Genomic DNA, 15875 nt, shown 5'->3' on the forward strand with positions numbered 1-15875 from the left:
CACTACTTAAAATGACTTACTCACTATTTAACATTTCTTAAAATATAATTATTTGTCTTTTCCTGTAAAGCCTTAAATTATTCCCTCTTATTTTAGTGCATCCACACCGTTTGTTGCATGCTATAATATGAAGGGCAACCAGTACATATCTGTTCTGAGATAATGCCCAGAGCATTAAAATTATTTGCTGCCAAAGGCTAAATTCACATGCGGAGAGACATATTTCAGTTCCTTCGGCTTTCTTCGGTGTCCATTATTTAGTAATCTGTGTTTTATTCTGTGTATTAAATATAGAACAAATCCATATTAAACAACACCCACTGTTAAATATGAGACCTCCTCTTTATCTTTTACATCTTCTTTTTACAGTGTTTGCTTGAAACCTGTTGATCGCTCTCATCTGTACAGAACCTCATTGGCTGCTGACTGTTGCCATGACAGCGCCAAACCGCAAACGCTTCAGAGTGAAGGATTGTGGGTAATACATACACATATCTGTAAATCTGAGATGCTTTGAGAAGTGAATACCTGTCCTTTCCAATATTTAACGACAAAACAGCATCGCGATGAAGGTTTGTACCAATAAATTAATTTTATTTTCGTTCACTCATTCCATTCGTTCCACACGTTTAGCTGGATGCTAACTGCGTTTATTCACCTCCTAGAAACCAAGCGTTAGCCAAGTGTTAGCTGAAGACAGACTGAACGTCGACCAAAGTCCACTAAAAATGTGTGTTGCGTTGCGTTGTGTATTATCCAATAATCGAACAAACGGGCTGTTTTGGCAAACATAGTCACAGTAATGATAACAAAAATCTCTATACTCACAGCTAAAATAATATTACCCATAGCACCTTTCTCCTTTGTCACCCGTCTTTTTAAACAGCGTTTTTTGTGCGTTTTTGTTAAAATATTTTAGGTTGCTGAGCTAATCTTTGTAATGATAACGCAGACATGAGTTTAAGCTAAGTTAAAATAAGTTAGTTGTCACTTTTCTGTTTTATAAGTAACTTCTGCGGGTGTATTTTGTTGCATCCAGTACATGGGTATGTTGTACACCTAGCTATCTGGCACATGTTTTGATATAGTTTGATTAAGGAGCTTTCTAGACGATGCTTTAATATGTATTTAGAAGCAAATAAGATGAAACTTTACGTTGAAGTGGCACTCCATAAATTTAGTACTGTATGTCTCTAAGGTTGGGGCGCTAACATGAAAAAATAACTTAATTGAATTGCTAAAACTTATGCCAGAGAGAGACTTTGAACCTCTCCAAAAATTCATCCTCCCCATACATAAGTGGCTTTGAAGACCGTGGGGTGTGGACAAATAGGTGAGAAATGTGAAGTGATACTAATCAATAAAACAGATTTATTTGGGGAAACAATCAGTTACCAGGTACCCTGAAAAATTTAACTTGGATACATTTTCTTGGATTTGACAAGAAGATGATGAGCGACTCCCTTTTCTGGCTGTGTTATAATGCTCTTCATTTTGACCTATAAAATTGGTAGAGTGGGAAAAACAAACCTATAAGGACATGTTTAAATCCACAGAGTGTTTTTGTACTTGCTGAAAAAGCCTGGGCGGGATCTAACCTGCTGTACAAGTGGCAGAAAAGCCTTGGTAATTATATCGCTGTTGCAGGGTGAGTATGCCTTTTTGATTAACAAAATAGCTCTGAGAAGGCTGTGTAACAGTCTGCTATTTGTCTTCGACTGAGCTTTATTTTCAATCACACAGACAGGACAACACAGTGAAAATATTTGATCGACATGGACACAAGTGGACTGAAATCAACCTTCCAGGGTAAGTGTGAGAAAATCACTCAGATTCCAGTTTTGTGTCATCTAACAGTTTTAGCTGATTACCACTGAATGTTCAGGTTTTCTTAATAACTTCCTTTCTCCTCTTTCTCTGTAAGACGCTGTGTGGGGATGGACTGGGATAAGGATGGGGACATTCTGGCAGTGATAGCTGCAAAATCCAGCTCCATCTTTCTCTGGGATGCCAGTGTCAGTAAAACATCCCAGATAGACAGCGGTATGAGGTACGACCATTTCAGAGGGAGAAAATAAAACCCCATCATTCTACTACAGTTAATTGCTGAATAAGTGATGCAAGTGTTAGTCATTGCATAATTTCACTGCAAATATGTTTTTTTCCCTGTTTCAACAGAACACTAATCTTGAAATAAGTAAAGCTAAACGTTTTGTGTTCTCATTGTTGATGGTTTCAAACAGAGATCAGATGTCTTTCATCTTGTGGTCAAAGACTAGCCCGCTGTTGGCAGTCGGAACAGTCAAAGGAAACCTGTTGATCTACAATCAGCAGACCTCACGCAAGATCCCTGTGCTGGGTAACAGACAACACAACTGTATATATAATCTTGGATGGTTTAATGGTCTTTAGTCTGTTCTGTAATATTGATTCTCTGCCTCCTTCTCTCCGAACTTGATAGGCAAACATAGCAAGAAGATTACCTGTGGCTGTTGGAGCTCCCAGAATCTGCTGGCTCTGGGGAGTGACGACAACACGCTGAGTATCAGCAATCATGAGGGAGACACCATCAGACAGGTAGTCAAATACAGTAGTGTGCAAAAATCTTAAATCAGCCCTCATGTCTTATAATTTTTTTAATGTTCTTTAAGAATTGTTTTCCAGTTTTTCTGAAGGTCTTTCAGAGTTTTTCTTTGGACATTTGCTGCTTTTTCACTCATTTTCACTTCAGTCTGTGCTTTGTTTGTTAAGCCATTTGATCAAGGGATCATTCAAGCCTAAAGAAGGCTAACTCAAAGTGTGAACCAGTGTTGATTCTTTACATAACAGACAGCTTAGCAAGCAGGCAATTTTAAGTTGTATCTTTAGGCATTTTGTTACTATACGCCTGTGACAAAAACACATAATTTCTTTGGTTGAATCTGTAAAAAATGCCAAACATAACACAGTGTGACAGGCATAATGTAATAGTACATAATGCACAATAATACATAATAGTATTTTTGCACCAACAAGGTGATTCCCAAAGAGCAGACCTGTTTGTTAAAGCCACATCAGAAATGGATTCAATGGAAGGGTGGATGTTAAGTAGCTATTCAGGAAACAGGGAGAAAAGGCTGAGGTACGCCAAATTAAATCTGAACTGGACTAAAAATCAGTCACAGCAGGCCTTAATGACCGAGTGTACTTTCTGATCTTTTGCCAGACAACAGTTCGCGGTGAGCCTGCTGAAATTTATTTCTCGGTGATGAAGACGGATGAAAGGTCAGCTCAAGGAGAGAGCACAGTGAGTCTGCTTTCTGCTAGTTTCAAATTGAACCTGTACTGGAGATGAATTTTAAGAAGGTCTGTTTGAACATGACAGCTGGGATTTGCAGAAAAGTTAAAATCAATTTTTCTTATGAAGGGGATAAAAGGTTTAGGATGTCTGAAATGTGTCATGGAAAAAGTGCACGTTATTCCACCCTTCAGGTGAGTGTTTCTGTGGACAAGAAGATACTGATGCTTTTCAACATCAACGACCCTGGAAACCCAATAGAGCTAGCCTTCGAGCGTCGCTATGGAAACATTGTGTCCTACCGCTGGTATTGCATCTGTTCACACACACAACAAGCTTTGGTAATCACGCTTGAGTTATTTGCAGTAAAACGTGTTCTCTCGCCATCTTTGTTGCACTGTGTAGGTATGGTGATGGGTATATACTCATTGGTTTCTCCCATGGATACTTTGTGGTCATCTCCACACACATCAGGGAGATAGGATATGAGCTCTATCAGGCTCACAACCATAAAGACTGTCTCAACAGCGTGGCCATCTCCACAGCACTGAACAAGGCTGCGTCTTGTGGGGACAACAGGTACGCAAAACACCACCACTCTTCAGAATCTTCGTGTGATGTTAAAAAAAAAGTGTACTTTGTTGGTTTTTTTGCCCCACAAAAATCCAGAGAGAGAGGGAATGAGCTGTGTCACACTTATAGCTGTAAAGATGGACTCAATAGTGTGGCCATCTCACCAGCATCAAGCGAGGATGCACACAGACTTTCAATAAAGCAGCTGGGCTGCCATTTCAGTGTTGTTTATTTTTTTTTAATTATTTGTAAATGGGAAAAATCTAACCCTGTGCTTCTGCTCCAGCATAAAAATCCACGAGCTGTCAGATCGCAAAGATATCAGCAGTATAATTCAGCTGGATGATGAGAATAAAGGTGAGGCTGTTGTTTTTGTTTTGTTTTGGGGGTGTTTTAGGGTTTTTTTTCCGCCATCCAGATAGTCCATCTTACATTCTTCAATCACTGTGGATCCCGCTGTGTCTCCTCCTACAGGTTTGGATCAGCTGAGCTGGACAGATGACGGCCAGCTGTTGGCACTTTCCACACAGAGAGGGACGCTCCATGTCTTCCTGACAAAGCTGCCCATTCTTGGCGACAGCTACGGCACCCGGCTGGCCTACCTCACCTCCTTGCTGGAGGTCACTGTCTGCAACCAGGTGGAGGAGGTAAGGACACACACAAACACGGATTCTCTTATAATTATCATCAGTTATTATTCTGAAAAAACAAAAAACAGCAGAGATAGGAGAGTGGCTTACTGCTGGCAACAAGATGAAAAATAAAAAAATAAAATCAGCAAAAAACAACGAACTCAAACAACTTGGATTAAAAACCGGGTTTTTTTTAATAGAGTCGAGGGATTAGTGCACTCATACAGGCTCACAGCAGCCCTTAAACAGAGGAAGGATTTCTTTAAATATGTAATATGTAATATGAGAATCTGCTGCTGTGTTTTCAGGAGAGTCCAGTAACGATAGAAGTGGAAGTAGAGCCCACATTCATTGCAGTGGGACCGTACCATGTGGCTGTGGGGATGAACAACAGAGCCTGGTTTTACGCCCTGGTAGACCAGGAACCAGGTGTGTGTGTGTTTGTGTGTCCAGTGAATCAGGTTTCCAAGAGTGAATCACTGCCCTTCTACGTCCCTGAAATGTCTCTGTGTGTCTCAGGTTTTAATAAGCTGAAGGACATCGAGTATTTGGGGACAATAGCCAGCATGTGTCTTAACTCTGACTACGCAGCAGCGCTGTTTGAGGGGAAAGTCCAGCTCCATGTGGTGAGCCATCTGGTGACTGATCACCGAGCAGGTTTCATCGTTTTTTTTGTTTTATCTCATGAATAAACTACAGGCCTCCGTATATGTGTTGTGTTTTTAGATTGAAGGCAAAGATCAGGACGAGAAGAAGCAGATGAAGCTTTTTCCAGACAATGACAGAAAAGGCCGCATCCTTTGCCACGCCCTCACTGCTGATTTCCTCTACTATGGCACTGATGTGAGTGCGATCAGAGAAAAAAACCCACCTTTGTACAAAATCTACATGTCATAGTTATATGAGGGGACATCAGTATAACACTGTCAGTCATTAAATATATATTTTTTTATCTTTAGTTTAATTGTGTTTTTCTTGTCAGTCATATTTGTCCTGTTTCCCCCTCAGTGTTTTGTTTATTTGTTTGGTTTTTTGTCACTTGCTAACATCACTTGAATTTTTGTTTTTCTCAGTCTGGAAGTGTGGTGTCTGTCCTGGTGGAGGACTGGGAGACAGTGAACAGCTACAGCCATTCAGTTGGTGTGAGGAAAGTGTTCCCTGATGTTATTGGCACTCGACTGGTGTTCATCGATAACAAGAACAGCGGCTTCCTGCTCTCCCCTGCAAACGTCAGTGATTTTTAAAAGTATTAATATTCACCTAAATAAAAAAGCATATAAAGTACCTGAGCATATTGTAGTGAAACTTTATAATAAGATAACTAATATTTCACCAAGATGAATGTCACTGTGTGTTACATTTTGTGGTAGTAATAGAAGCAGCAGACACCACCATCTGTACAACACCACACTGGGTTTTAAATCAAGCAATCAAGATATGATTGAAGTGCAGTCTTTCAGCATTAATTTGGGGGCATAACGTCTTTAGAATTACAGTAACATGCGTGTGTGTGCGTGTGTGTGCGTGTGTGTGTGTGTGTGTGTGTGTGTGTGTGTGTGTGTGTGTGTGTGTGTGTGTGTGTGTGTGTGTGTGTTGCAGGCAACAGAGTCCTGCTTTGAGCTCCCCAACTTCTCACCCACCATCACAGGAGTGCTCTGGGACAACTGGCATGCAGACAGAGGGGTGTTTGTAGCCTATGATGATGACAAAGTCTACACCTACGCCCTGCATAAAACCACCATCTATGGTAGGGGGATGGCACCACATCACGGGGCGGTAATAAGAAGGTCACATCAGTGCCCACATGCATTCAAATCTACTACAGGTGATATTTTTAAGTGTATTTCCTCTCTCTGTGACTCTGCTCAGGCCCACAGGTGGTGTTAGTAGGGAGCACTGCGCTCCCCTTTTCCCAGAAGCCTCTGCTCTTTCACAACGGTGAGCTGACCTGTCAAACGGCGAGCGGTAAAATCAGCGAAGTGGAGTTGAGCACACACTCATTCCTGAAGCGCACGGCGACAGACTCATCGGCAGAGCTCAGCAGGCAGCTCGCCCAGGCTCTCATGCTCAAAAGGTCAGCGATGCTGGAAACACTGAACTGTGTGTGCTCCAGGTGGAAAAGGCCTTAAAGTGATATCGCTGTTGGTTCACATGCAAATGTTTAATGTAAGGAATGAATTTGTCCCGTCTGCAGTCGGTTTTGCTTTGCGCTGCTTTGAAAGATTGTTATGAAGGAAGAGATTAAAGTTATTAATTTGAAACATTTTTACCAAACTTCATTTTGATATAAAAGAAAGCATCTGAAAAAGCCACTCATCCCTTTTCACTGATTTACTTTTCTTACCCGCTTTTACATTTTCACTCAAGATAAGCAGTCTGTTAACTTACAAAATTGCAATTTTAGGGCAGCCAATGACGACTTTGATGGAGGCGAGAAGAACCGTAAAGGACTTATAAATAACATAATCTTCCTGTCCAGGTTCCACGAAGCCTGGGCTCTGTGCAAGTCTGCAGGCACTAATGCAGCCTGGGCAGAGTTGGGCAAAGCCTGCTTGGTCCACATGGAGGTTGAGCTGGCCATCCAGGTGTACCGCATGAGTGGCAATGTCGGCATGGTGCTGTCTCTGCAGAGCATCCAGGTATACACACGTTTTCCTGATTAGACATAATCTCACTGAAAGTCCTTGATTCTAATGTGTTTTCATAAAATGATTTTAGCATTAGATTTTTAATATGCTATTTGGGTATGTGTTTATTTTACATTTGTTTCTGTTTTTTAATTATGCTCACATCCCTCTGTATGTTTGGTTGTGTTGATTAATTTATGATGCCATCAACCTGCCAGGGACCACGGATGTAAAGTAGCCTGTACAGCTAAATCTGGCATATTTACTAGTTATGCTCCCATGTTAATTAATATGCATTGTCCCTTTTAAATAAACATAAAAATAATTTGTGTGTCACAGATTCTTCCTGACAGACATCGTCTCTGTCTGTTCTAATTTTAGACTGGTCCACTTGTTTCCTCTCTCATTTTCTCTTAGTATTTATGTCATTCTCTCTTTCCAGGGTACAGAGGAAATGAATTTACTGGCAGGACATTTGGCCATGTTTCTGGAGGACTACAACCGGGCCCAAGACCTTTATCTGTCCTCGAGTTCCCCAGTCGCTGCTCTGGAGGTGTGTTTGCGTCTGTGTAAACATTTAAGAGACTGAAAATTGACTCCTTGCATTTTTTATGGTGTCACATGCATAAAATGTTAAGCTGTTCATTACAATCATGAGATTTTACTGCATGCAGAACATCTGTAACGATAATATTGTTAATGTGGTATTGTGTGTGTCTCTTTGTGTGTATTAGATGAGAAGAGACTTGCTGCACTGGGACAGTGCTCTCATGTTAGCCAAGAGGCTAGCAGAGGATCAGATTCCCTTTATATCCAAAGAATATGCTGTTCATCTAGAATTTGTGTAAGTGTTTACACACACGGCACAGGTTTAGTACAGACCTGATTTGTCTACACTCTCATTAAATGTCTCACTCTCTCTGTTTGTAGTGGAGATTATGTTACTGCGTTGGCACACTATGAAAAAGGCATGACCCACAACAGCAAAGTAAGAGAAATCTCATGTTGACGATTCAGTTTTTTCCTTTTAAGGGATGTTTGTGACTTAGTGTTATTTTTTAAGTGTTTCATAGCTGAAAATGTCACCTAGAGTCTTATCTCCTGCTCACCTTCTCCCTGTATTTACAAAGAGGACACTTGAAGGCAGGTTGGAGGGTCGCTGTACATCAAGCACAAGTTACAGATTACAGATTATATTCTTTCTATTTGTTGCACAAGATGGCAGTTGAAGGTTCTAGTCAGAGGTGAAGGAAATAAAGCAGTTTTGTGTTTGTAGCCATTTTTCTCATTTTCCCCCTCTCTGGGCAGTTCCAGGAGCACGATGAGGCGTGCCAGGCAGGTGTGGCCAGGATGTCCATCAGGATGGGTGACATCAGGAGAGGAGCCGCTCAGGCTATCCAGCACCCGAGCAGAGTTCTCAAGAAGGAATGTGGGGCCATACTGGAGAGCATGAAGGTAGAGTCAGCCCCACATTTTTGGCAGACATTTCCACCTAAAAAAGCATCCCTAAATTTAGTCAGTTACAGCTTGAAAACCATGTGACCAAAATGAAAAACCTCAGGCTCCACGGATAAGGGACATCTGTGGGAATTTAAAAATATAATAATCCCTGTCCTTATTGCGAGTCCAGGGGAGATTTGACAAACTGGAGCAAAAATTGAGTGTGAGTAACAGCCTTGTTGGAGTGAGTCTCAGCTGCGTCTCTACCAATTTTATAAGCAGAAATATACACAACATATGCTGTGTATATTTTAGTCAAAGTCTGTCTTACTTTGTTTGTCAGACTTTGAAAAATGGAGACGACTGCATTTACAGATCAGAGGTGGTGTGTCTTGTTCATATCTTCATCTGTGTGTGTTTTTTCTTAATCACAGCAATACTCTGAAGCTGCTCAGCTCTATGAAAAAGGACAGTATTATGACAAAGCGGCCTCTGTCTACATTCGCTGCAAAAACTGGTGAGGCAAATATGAACAAACCCTGACTAACATATCCAATCTGCACGTTTCTCATCATCTTGGTTGGATTTTACTATGTTTTGCTTCTTTCTCAGGACAAAGGTGGGAGAGCTGCTTCCAAATGTCTCTTCTCCCAAGATTCATTTGCAGTATGCAAAGGCCAAGGAGGCGGATGGCAAGTAGGTTGTTAGTTTGTGTACCTGTGGCTGTGATGTGTGGATCGCTGAAAGGGAACCTGACGTCCTGAGAACTGTGTGCACAGATACAAGGATGCGGCACGAGCCTACGAAAGCGCGAAGGACTGGGACAATGTGATCCGCGTGCTGCTGGACCACCTGAACAACCCAGAGGAAGCTGTTCGCATCGTCAGAGAGATGCAGAGCATCGACGGAGCAAAGATGGTTGCCAGGTAGGATTTTACTGACCTTAAAATCCAACAAATAACTCACTTTTTTAACATTTACTATAAAAGGGACAGCTTAACAAATTAAAGGCACTGAGTGTACAAAAACATTGGCAGTACCGTGTTATTTTATTAGTGACCTCTTGAGATTGAAGGTTGGATAACTGGTGCCTGATACATTTGCATTCACAAAGCTGCAACCAATGACTATTATTACTATAGATTTAGAGAATTGAATGTCTTTGAGGCCTGTAAATGTTATTAACAGGTGATGGATGACAGTTAGGAGGATCACAGTAGAAGCTGGGAGTAGCTGTGGTTCAGTGTACTTGATGTTTAAAGGCTTTAAGGATTCATTCCTGTTAGGGTTGGTGCTCATTAATTTTCTGTCAGCTCTGTTTGTTTCCGCTTGGTGATTTATTTATTTTTTTCCATTTGTCTGTTTGTGTGCACCCCAGGTTCTTTCTGCGGTTGAACGACTATGGCTCAGCCATCCACTTCCTGGTTTTATCCCACTGCAACGACGAAGCCTTCCAGCTGGCGCAGCAGCACGGACAGATGGAGGTCTACGCAGACATCATCGGTCAGCCTGTTTCTGGAAATGTGTTTCCCTTTTGCAGTGTTTGCTCGAGGCCTGAGCTGTTTTCTCTTTGTGTTATTCTGTTTCATTATGCGTAGTTTTCACTGTTGTTTCATGGCTGGTGGGTTTTGTGTTCATCAGGCTCTGAGGCCATACAGGAGGACTATCAGAGCATCGCTCTCTACTTTGAGGGAGAGAAGAAACACCTGCAGGCTGGCAAGTTCTTTCAGAAGTGTGGACAGTACAGCAGAGTAAGAGCAATGAATTCACTCATCAATCATGTTTAGTTTTATGACTCCTGTTATTCAAACGGCTCTTTTAATTCTGGACAACTGTCAGGCGCTGAAGCACTTCTTGTTGTGCCCTAACACCGAAGACAACCTGGCGATCGAGATGGCGATTGAGACGGTGAGAGCTGTGAGCTAAAGAGTGTGTGTGTGTGCGACATTTCTTTTATTGATGTGTGTGTATTCCAGGTTGGCCAGGCCAAGGACAACTCTTTGACCAATCAGCTGATAGATTACCTGATGGGGGAAAGTGACGGCATGCCCAAGGTAACTGGATCACTAGAGCCTTTAGTTTCAGGTTGAACTCAGCAAGCATATTCTGATTATTAAATTATTGTTCTGCAGTATTTTTACTTCCTTTTCTCCCTGTGAATATATTCTTTGTAGCGCCTTCAGTGAGCAGCTGTAGTCGTGAGTTTTCTGTTTTTTGATGTAATATTAAAAAGGACCCAGAAGATTTAGACTTTCTTCACAAATGTTGTGTTTCAAGAGGTAATGGGACAGCAGATCTGTGATTAGAGAGCAGCCGGGAGTTTGTTTGACAGATTGTCTGTAGTAAGCATTACTTTGAAGGACTGAAGAAGAAGATTTTCAATACTGCTGAGGCTTTCTTGTTTTAACTCTAAGCACTTGAGGCAGTTTTCTTATGCCTGATGGTTAAAATAGGTGAGTCTCTGCTGTAGAAAGGTGTTATTTTTTTTCCTGCAGTCAGGATGGACCATCACTTGCATAATGTCTGATGACAGTTACAGTGGAGCTAGTATGTCAGCAGATAATATTTTTGAGTGTTAAACTCTAAATAAATTAATAAATGCCTGTGTTTTGGTAACAAATGTTGCTGACTGTGTATCTGCAGTATTTTCTAAGCTTGCTGATATATCAGAGAAAATTTGCACATGAGCCATTGTTAAGAGAAAGTGGGCAAGTGTTTGCTATTTATTCTCTCATTTCTGTTTGTTGAATTTTTAGTTTAGTTTAGCTTTGCAAGATTTTTATGTGTCAGTATCTCTTGCTTTAAATTATCCACTGTCCATTTCCTAAACCATGTGTCACGTTTATTGGGAGTGACCAGGATGGACTAGATTAGAAATGATACACTGGAAATACACTGAGATGGTTTGGATGTGTGCAGAGGAGGAACAGTGGATATACCAGACAAAGGATGTTGAAATTGAGCTTCCAGGCTGGAGAAAATGACAGAGACCACAGAAGATGGCTCATGGATGTCGTGAATGTGGATATGCGGAGGGTTGGTGTGGCAGATGATTACGTTAGGGATTGGGTGAGAGGGACAGAGATGATCTGCTGTGATGACTTGTAAAGGGAGCAGTTGAAAGTGGGTGGGTCCCAGGGGAGTTAGAGCTGTCCCAGCTGTCACAGGAAGCCTCTGATAGATGGGTCACCAGTCGGGCAAAGACACAACTTAAACCGGATAGTTTTGTAGCTGTTACTGTTTTATGCAGCTAGAGCCCTCAGTAAATTTGAGAGGGAAACTTTTTAAATCTGTTAGTTCATGTTTCTCTTTTCCTCCCAGGATGCAAAGTACCTGTTCCGGCTGTATATGGCCCTGCAGCAGTACAGGGAGGCAGCTCGCACTGCCATCATCATCGCCAGAGAAGAGCAGTGTGCAGGTGCAAACAGATTCACACAAACATATTTATGTGTGGGCAGCAACAGCACAATAAAACATGCTTACTTCCAATCGTTTGTGTGTAACTTCCAAAGGGAACTACCGTAATGCCCACGACGTGCTGTTCAGCATGTACACAGAGCTGCAGGCTCAGAAGATTAAGATCCCTGCTGAGATGGCCACCAATCTGATGATCCTCCACTCCTACCTACTGGTGAAGGTGAGTACAGCACACGTCTGTCATGCAGCTGCTCGGACGGTCTGCAATTTCTGTCTTTTTGGACAATTGTAAATTTAAAGCTGAGGATAGAAAAACAACAGCAAATGAAAGACTGTAATACAGAGTAAACCCCAACAATCAGATGATGTCCTTTGAGCAAGCATCTGGTGAGAGTGGGAATGAAAAACTCCCTTTTAACAGGAAGAAACCATAACCAGGCTCAGGGAGGGGCCGCTGTCTGCCTTAAAGGGTGGGAGGGTTGGGATAAAATGAGCATGTCCTAATTAAAAGATTTTAGTAGATGTTCCAGATGGAGGCGGAGTCGAAGGCTGGCCATTATCGACAGGGTCGACTGTGTTGTTTACATATAAAACTACAAATACAGACTTATTTCTTACCTCTGTGGGTCCATCAAAGGGTCCTGGACTGTTTGACTCTTAAAACTATGGTTTGACCTTTTCGGCACGATCCTGCTATTTCCAAAGTATAAGAATTACATTCGTTATGTTCTATTACTGCCACCTACAGTGTACTGTATTTCAGTAGTCTTTTTAAGGTAACAAATTGTGCTCAACATATTAGCCTGTAATTATCAACATTGCAGATGTGGATAAGTTTCAAACAAAGTGCTCCTGATATTGTCAGAGCTCACACAAGCACCTTTTTGACTCCTGCTTCTCGTTGTTGTTACATTTAGATTCATGTAAAGAGAGGAGACCATTTAAAGGGGGCACGGATGCTCATCCGCGTCAGCAACAACATCAGCAAGTTTCCTGCACGTGAGTCAACCCGTCAGTCCGATTCACATGATGGCTGATAAAACCTAAACGCTGGTGAAAAGCCAAAAACTCATCGGTGTGTGTTTGCGTGTGGGTAGATGTTGTTCCCATTCTGACGTCAGCAGTAATCGAATGTCACCGCGCTGGACTGAAGAACTCGGCATTCAGCTTCGCTGCCATGTTGATGAGACCGGAGTATCGCAATGACATCGACACCAAATACAGGAAGAAGATTGAGGCGATGGTTCGGTGAGTCCGTGTGATCCTTACCCTCTTCATCCATCCTCTGCTTTATCAGCTCCTCTTGCCCATTCTGCCCCTGACTCCTCATTTTAATTCCCATCTGCACCCTAGTCGCCCGGATAAGTCTGAGCTGGAGGAGGAAACTACTCCGTGTCCCTTCTGTGGCTTCCAGCTGCCGCAAAACGAACTGCTGTGCATTTCCTGCAAAAACAACCTGCCCTACTGCATCGCCACGGTACACAGGACGGCTCGCTCACACACTGTGATGCTCTTCACCAAGACAGACCCGTATACTCTTCATCTGATTCTCGATCCATCTGCTTCTTCCTCAGGGTCATCACATGCTGAAAGAGGACTGGTCCATCTGTCCTCATTGTGAATTCCCTGCACTGCACTCACAGTTCATCCTGTAAGTGGCACACTCACATCTAAAACCATAGTGAGCAGTTCACCAGCAGTGGGTGAACTGGTTTCCCTGTTGACTATTTTTGAACATGACAGAGTCAAATTTGTTTTTGTTATTTTGCCAAAAGTTATATTTTTATTGGAGCGCTGAATACTTTTCCACCTTTATCAGTAATCTTAGTAATCTTAATGTTCACTTTAAGAGGAAGCTTCTCTTATTTTAAACATTAGAGTGGTCTCACCTCCTGAGAGTGAAGCCATCTACACTGTCAGCATTTCATTGATGTTTAACAGTGATTCATACGGGACAGACTCGGCACTTTATTTCCAGTTTTGATGCGTTCATAAAAATCTAAAGCGTGTTTTTAAATCGTTTATGTTATGATCTAACAAATTGAAATTTAAGACGATCCATAACAAATGGTGAGTAATATAAAGTTTTTACCGATTTCCTTGATCTTCACCTGATTCTCACCCAAATTAAATGAGCTCGAGCTGTTGTTGGCATCTACATCGCATTTGCAGAACAGCACATAAAACCATTGAATGGTCACTTTGTTATTCTAGTTTATGTGATAGAAAGTTTTCAACGCCCTTTTTTCAACAACTTTTTATCTTTTCAAACAAACAGGAAAAACCCATTTAACCACTTCACCATGTCTTTGTGCTAAATAATGTTAAAAGTACTCTGGCTGTATTCTTTCTCACCAAAGAGAAGCAGAATCAATTAGTGTAATTAATAGAAATTTTAAATGTTCACGTGTAAACTGAACTTTGTTCCAGGTTGCTGGAGAGGGAGACATCATGTCCTATGTGTTCTGAGAGTCTGAGTGCCAGTCAGGTGATAAAGATCTCCGACTGTGCAAAATACCTGCAAACCTACGAACCTGATGAAACCCAGTAAAAGTACAACAGACATCAACCAGAGGGTGGGTGGTTGGGTGTGTGTGTGTGTGTGTGTGTGTGCGTGTGTGTGAGAGTCTGAGAGAGAGATATGAGGACAAGTAAGTCACAGGTAGCACGTTTGCACTTTGCTGTAGTTTGCAGAGCAGGAGGCTGTAAAGAGAGCGGGTCTGAGCCGTATTCTGAGGATTCAATATCAACTAGGTCAGCTGCAGCGAGCTGGTGGCTGAATTTATTGTGTGTGTGTGTGTGTGTGTGTGTGTGTGTGTGTGTGTGTGTGTGTGTGTGTGTGTGTGTATAAATATATAAAGATGTCCAAATTTCCCATTTTTAATATGGTAGTCCAGTGTGTTTGGGGGAGGGGGGTCAGTAAATGTTCTGTATTCATGTTTCTAACAAAATGTGTATTTTCAATAAAAATGTCGTTTTTTTTTATTATTAAGAAATTCTATTTTATCACCATTGGTATCAAAATTGTGCAACAAGCTCATTTCCAGAGCTCAAGCTGAAACACTTGAGATCTCTTTGTGTCTCTTTCAAATTATAATCAGTCACTGCAGTACGACGATACACCGAGGAGAGTGGAAGAATTTCACCTCTCCTCTGGGTTACTGTCTGAGCTTACTTCAGATTTTCTTTCAATTATCATCCATGTAATTCTTGTTCAGGGCTCTGTGAGGCAGCTGTTGTATAGAACTTGGGCCACAGTCCAAAGACATGCAGTTAGTGGGGTAAGGTTAACTGATGATTCCCCCTGCAACAGACTGGTGAGCAGTCCAGGGTGTATCCCACCTCTCACCCTGTGGCAGATCCGATCAAAAGGGCAACCATTTAGTCACCACAATCTGCAGTTGCTTACAGCTGAGTCTGTCCACAGTTGGATGCTTTTTCTGTTGAGTCGATTTAATGCAAGTTTGCTCGGCTATCGTCAGGATGGTGGTGCATGAGATAAGCCCTCTTGTTGGATCCTCAGAATATTTAACATTTTTCAACTATATACAAATATAGACAAATTGTTCAAATAAGTCACTAGGCAACACATTTCTCTATTAATACTCGTGTATTTTTGTTTGGATTTTTTTTTTTTTTTTTTTACAAAATTGCAATTTACAGGAAAAAGAAGCTGTGCTGACTGCAGAGCAAAAGCATTTCTGTACTGTAGTTGTAGAAAAAGAAACAGTCCTCCAGCCAAAGTCGCATTATCAGAAAGAGTGAACGACACTCCTGATGAGACACGTTCCTACAGAGATGTACAGACATGATGGTGGTGGAGCGAGAAGACTACGCACATCATTTGTTCAGTATGGCGAGATTTGGAGTTAAAAAAAAAAAAAAACAGGTGCGACACTCCTCAGTCTG

The 15875-nt window shown here is 41.7% G+C and overlaps 1 protein-coding gene across 1 annotated transcript; it reads left to right on the forward strand.

Moving 5' to 3' along the window:
• Positions 1 to 432: 432 nt before the first annotated feature.
• wdr19 (WD repeat domain 19) lies at positions 433 to 15870 on the forward strand. Its single transcript, XM_026170945.1, has 36 exons — positions 433 to 572; positions 1557 to 1648; positions 1744 to 1809; positions 1925 to 2050; positions 2244 to 2359; positions 2462 to 2577; positions 3206 to 3286; positions 3472 to 3584; positions 3683 to 3856; positions 4137 to 4207; positions 4325 to 4497; positions 4791 to 4911; positions 5002 to 5108; positions 5209 to 5325; positions 5556 to 5711; positions 6082 to 6229; positions 6352 to 6556; positions 6962 to 7121; positions 7552 to 7662; positions 7844 to 7953; positions 8040 to 8097; positions 8418 to 8564; positions 8984 to 9066; positions 9162 to 9245; positions 9329 to 9475; positions 9928 to 10052; positions 10191 to 10300; positions 10389 to 10457; positions 10526 to 10603; positions 11871 to 11967; positions 12062 to 12186; positions 12884 to 12965; positions 13064 to 13214; positions 13320 to 13443; positions 13541 to 13617; positions 14397 to 15870. Exons 1-36 carry the CDS (start codon positions 567 to 569, stop codon positions 14515 to 14517), a joined length of 4047 nt encoding a protein of 1348 aa, XP_026026730.1. The 5' UTR covers positions 433 to 566; the 3' UTR covers positions 14518 to 15870.
• The last annotated feature ends 5 nt before the right edge of the window (positions 15871 to 15875 follow it).

This window comes from Astatotilapia calliptera, chromosome 6 (assembly GCF_900246225.1).
Source record: "Astatotilapia calliptera chromosome 6, fAstCal1.2, whole genome shotgun sequence".
Classification (NCBI taxonomy): domain Eukaryota; kingdom Metazoa; phylum Chordata; class Actinopteri; order Cichliformes; family Cichlidae; genus Astatotilapia; species Astatotilapia calliptera.

Coding starts and splice junctions, on each gene's coding strand:
- wdr19 (XM_026170945.1), top strand. Junction 5,712..6,081: donor TCCTGCTCTCCCCTGCAAAC/GTCAGTGATTTT, acceptor TGTGTGTTGCAG/GCAACAGAGTCCTGCTTTGA. Junction 8,565..8,983: donor CCATACTGGAGAGCATGAAG/GTAGAGTCAGCC, acceptor TCTTAATCACAG/CAATACTCTGAAGCTGCTCA.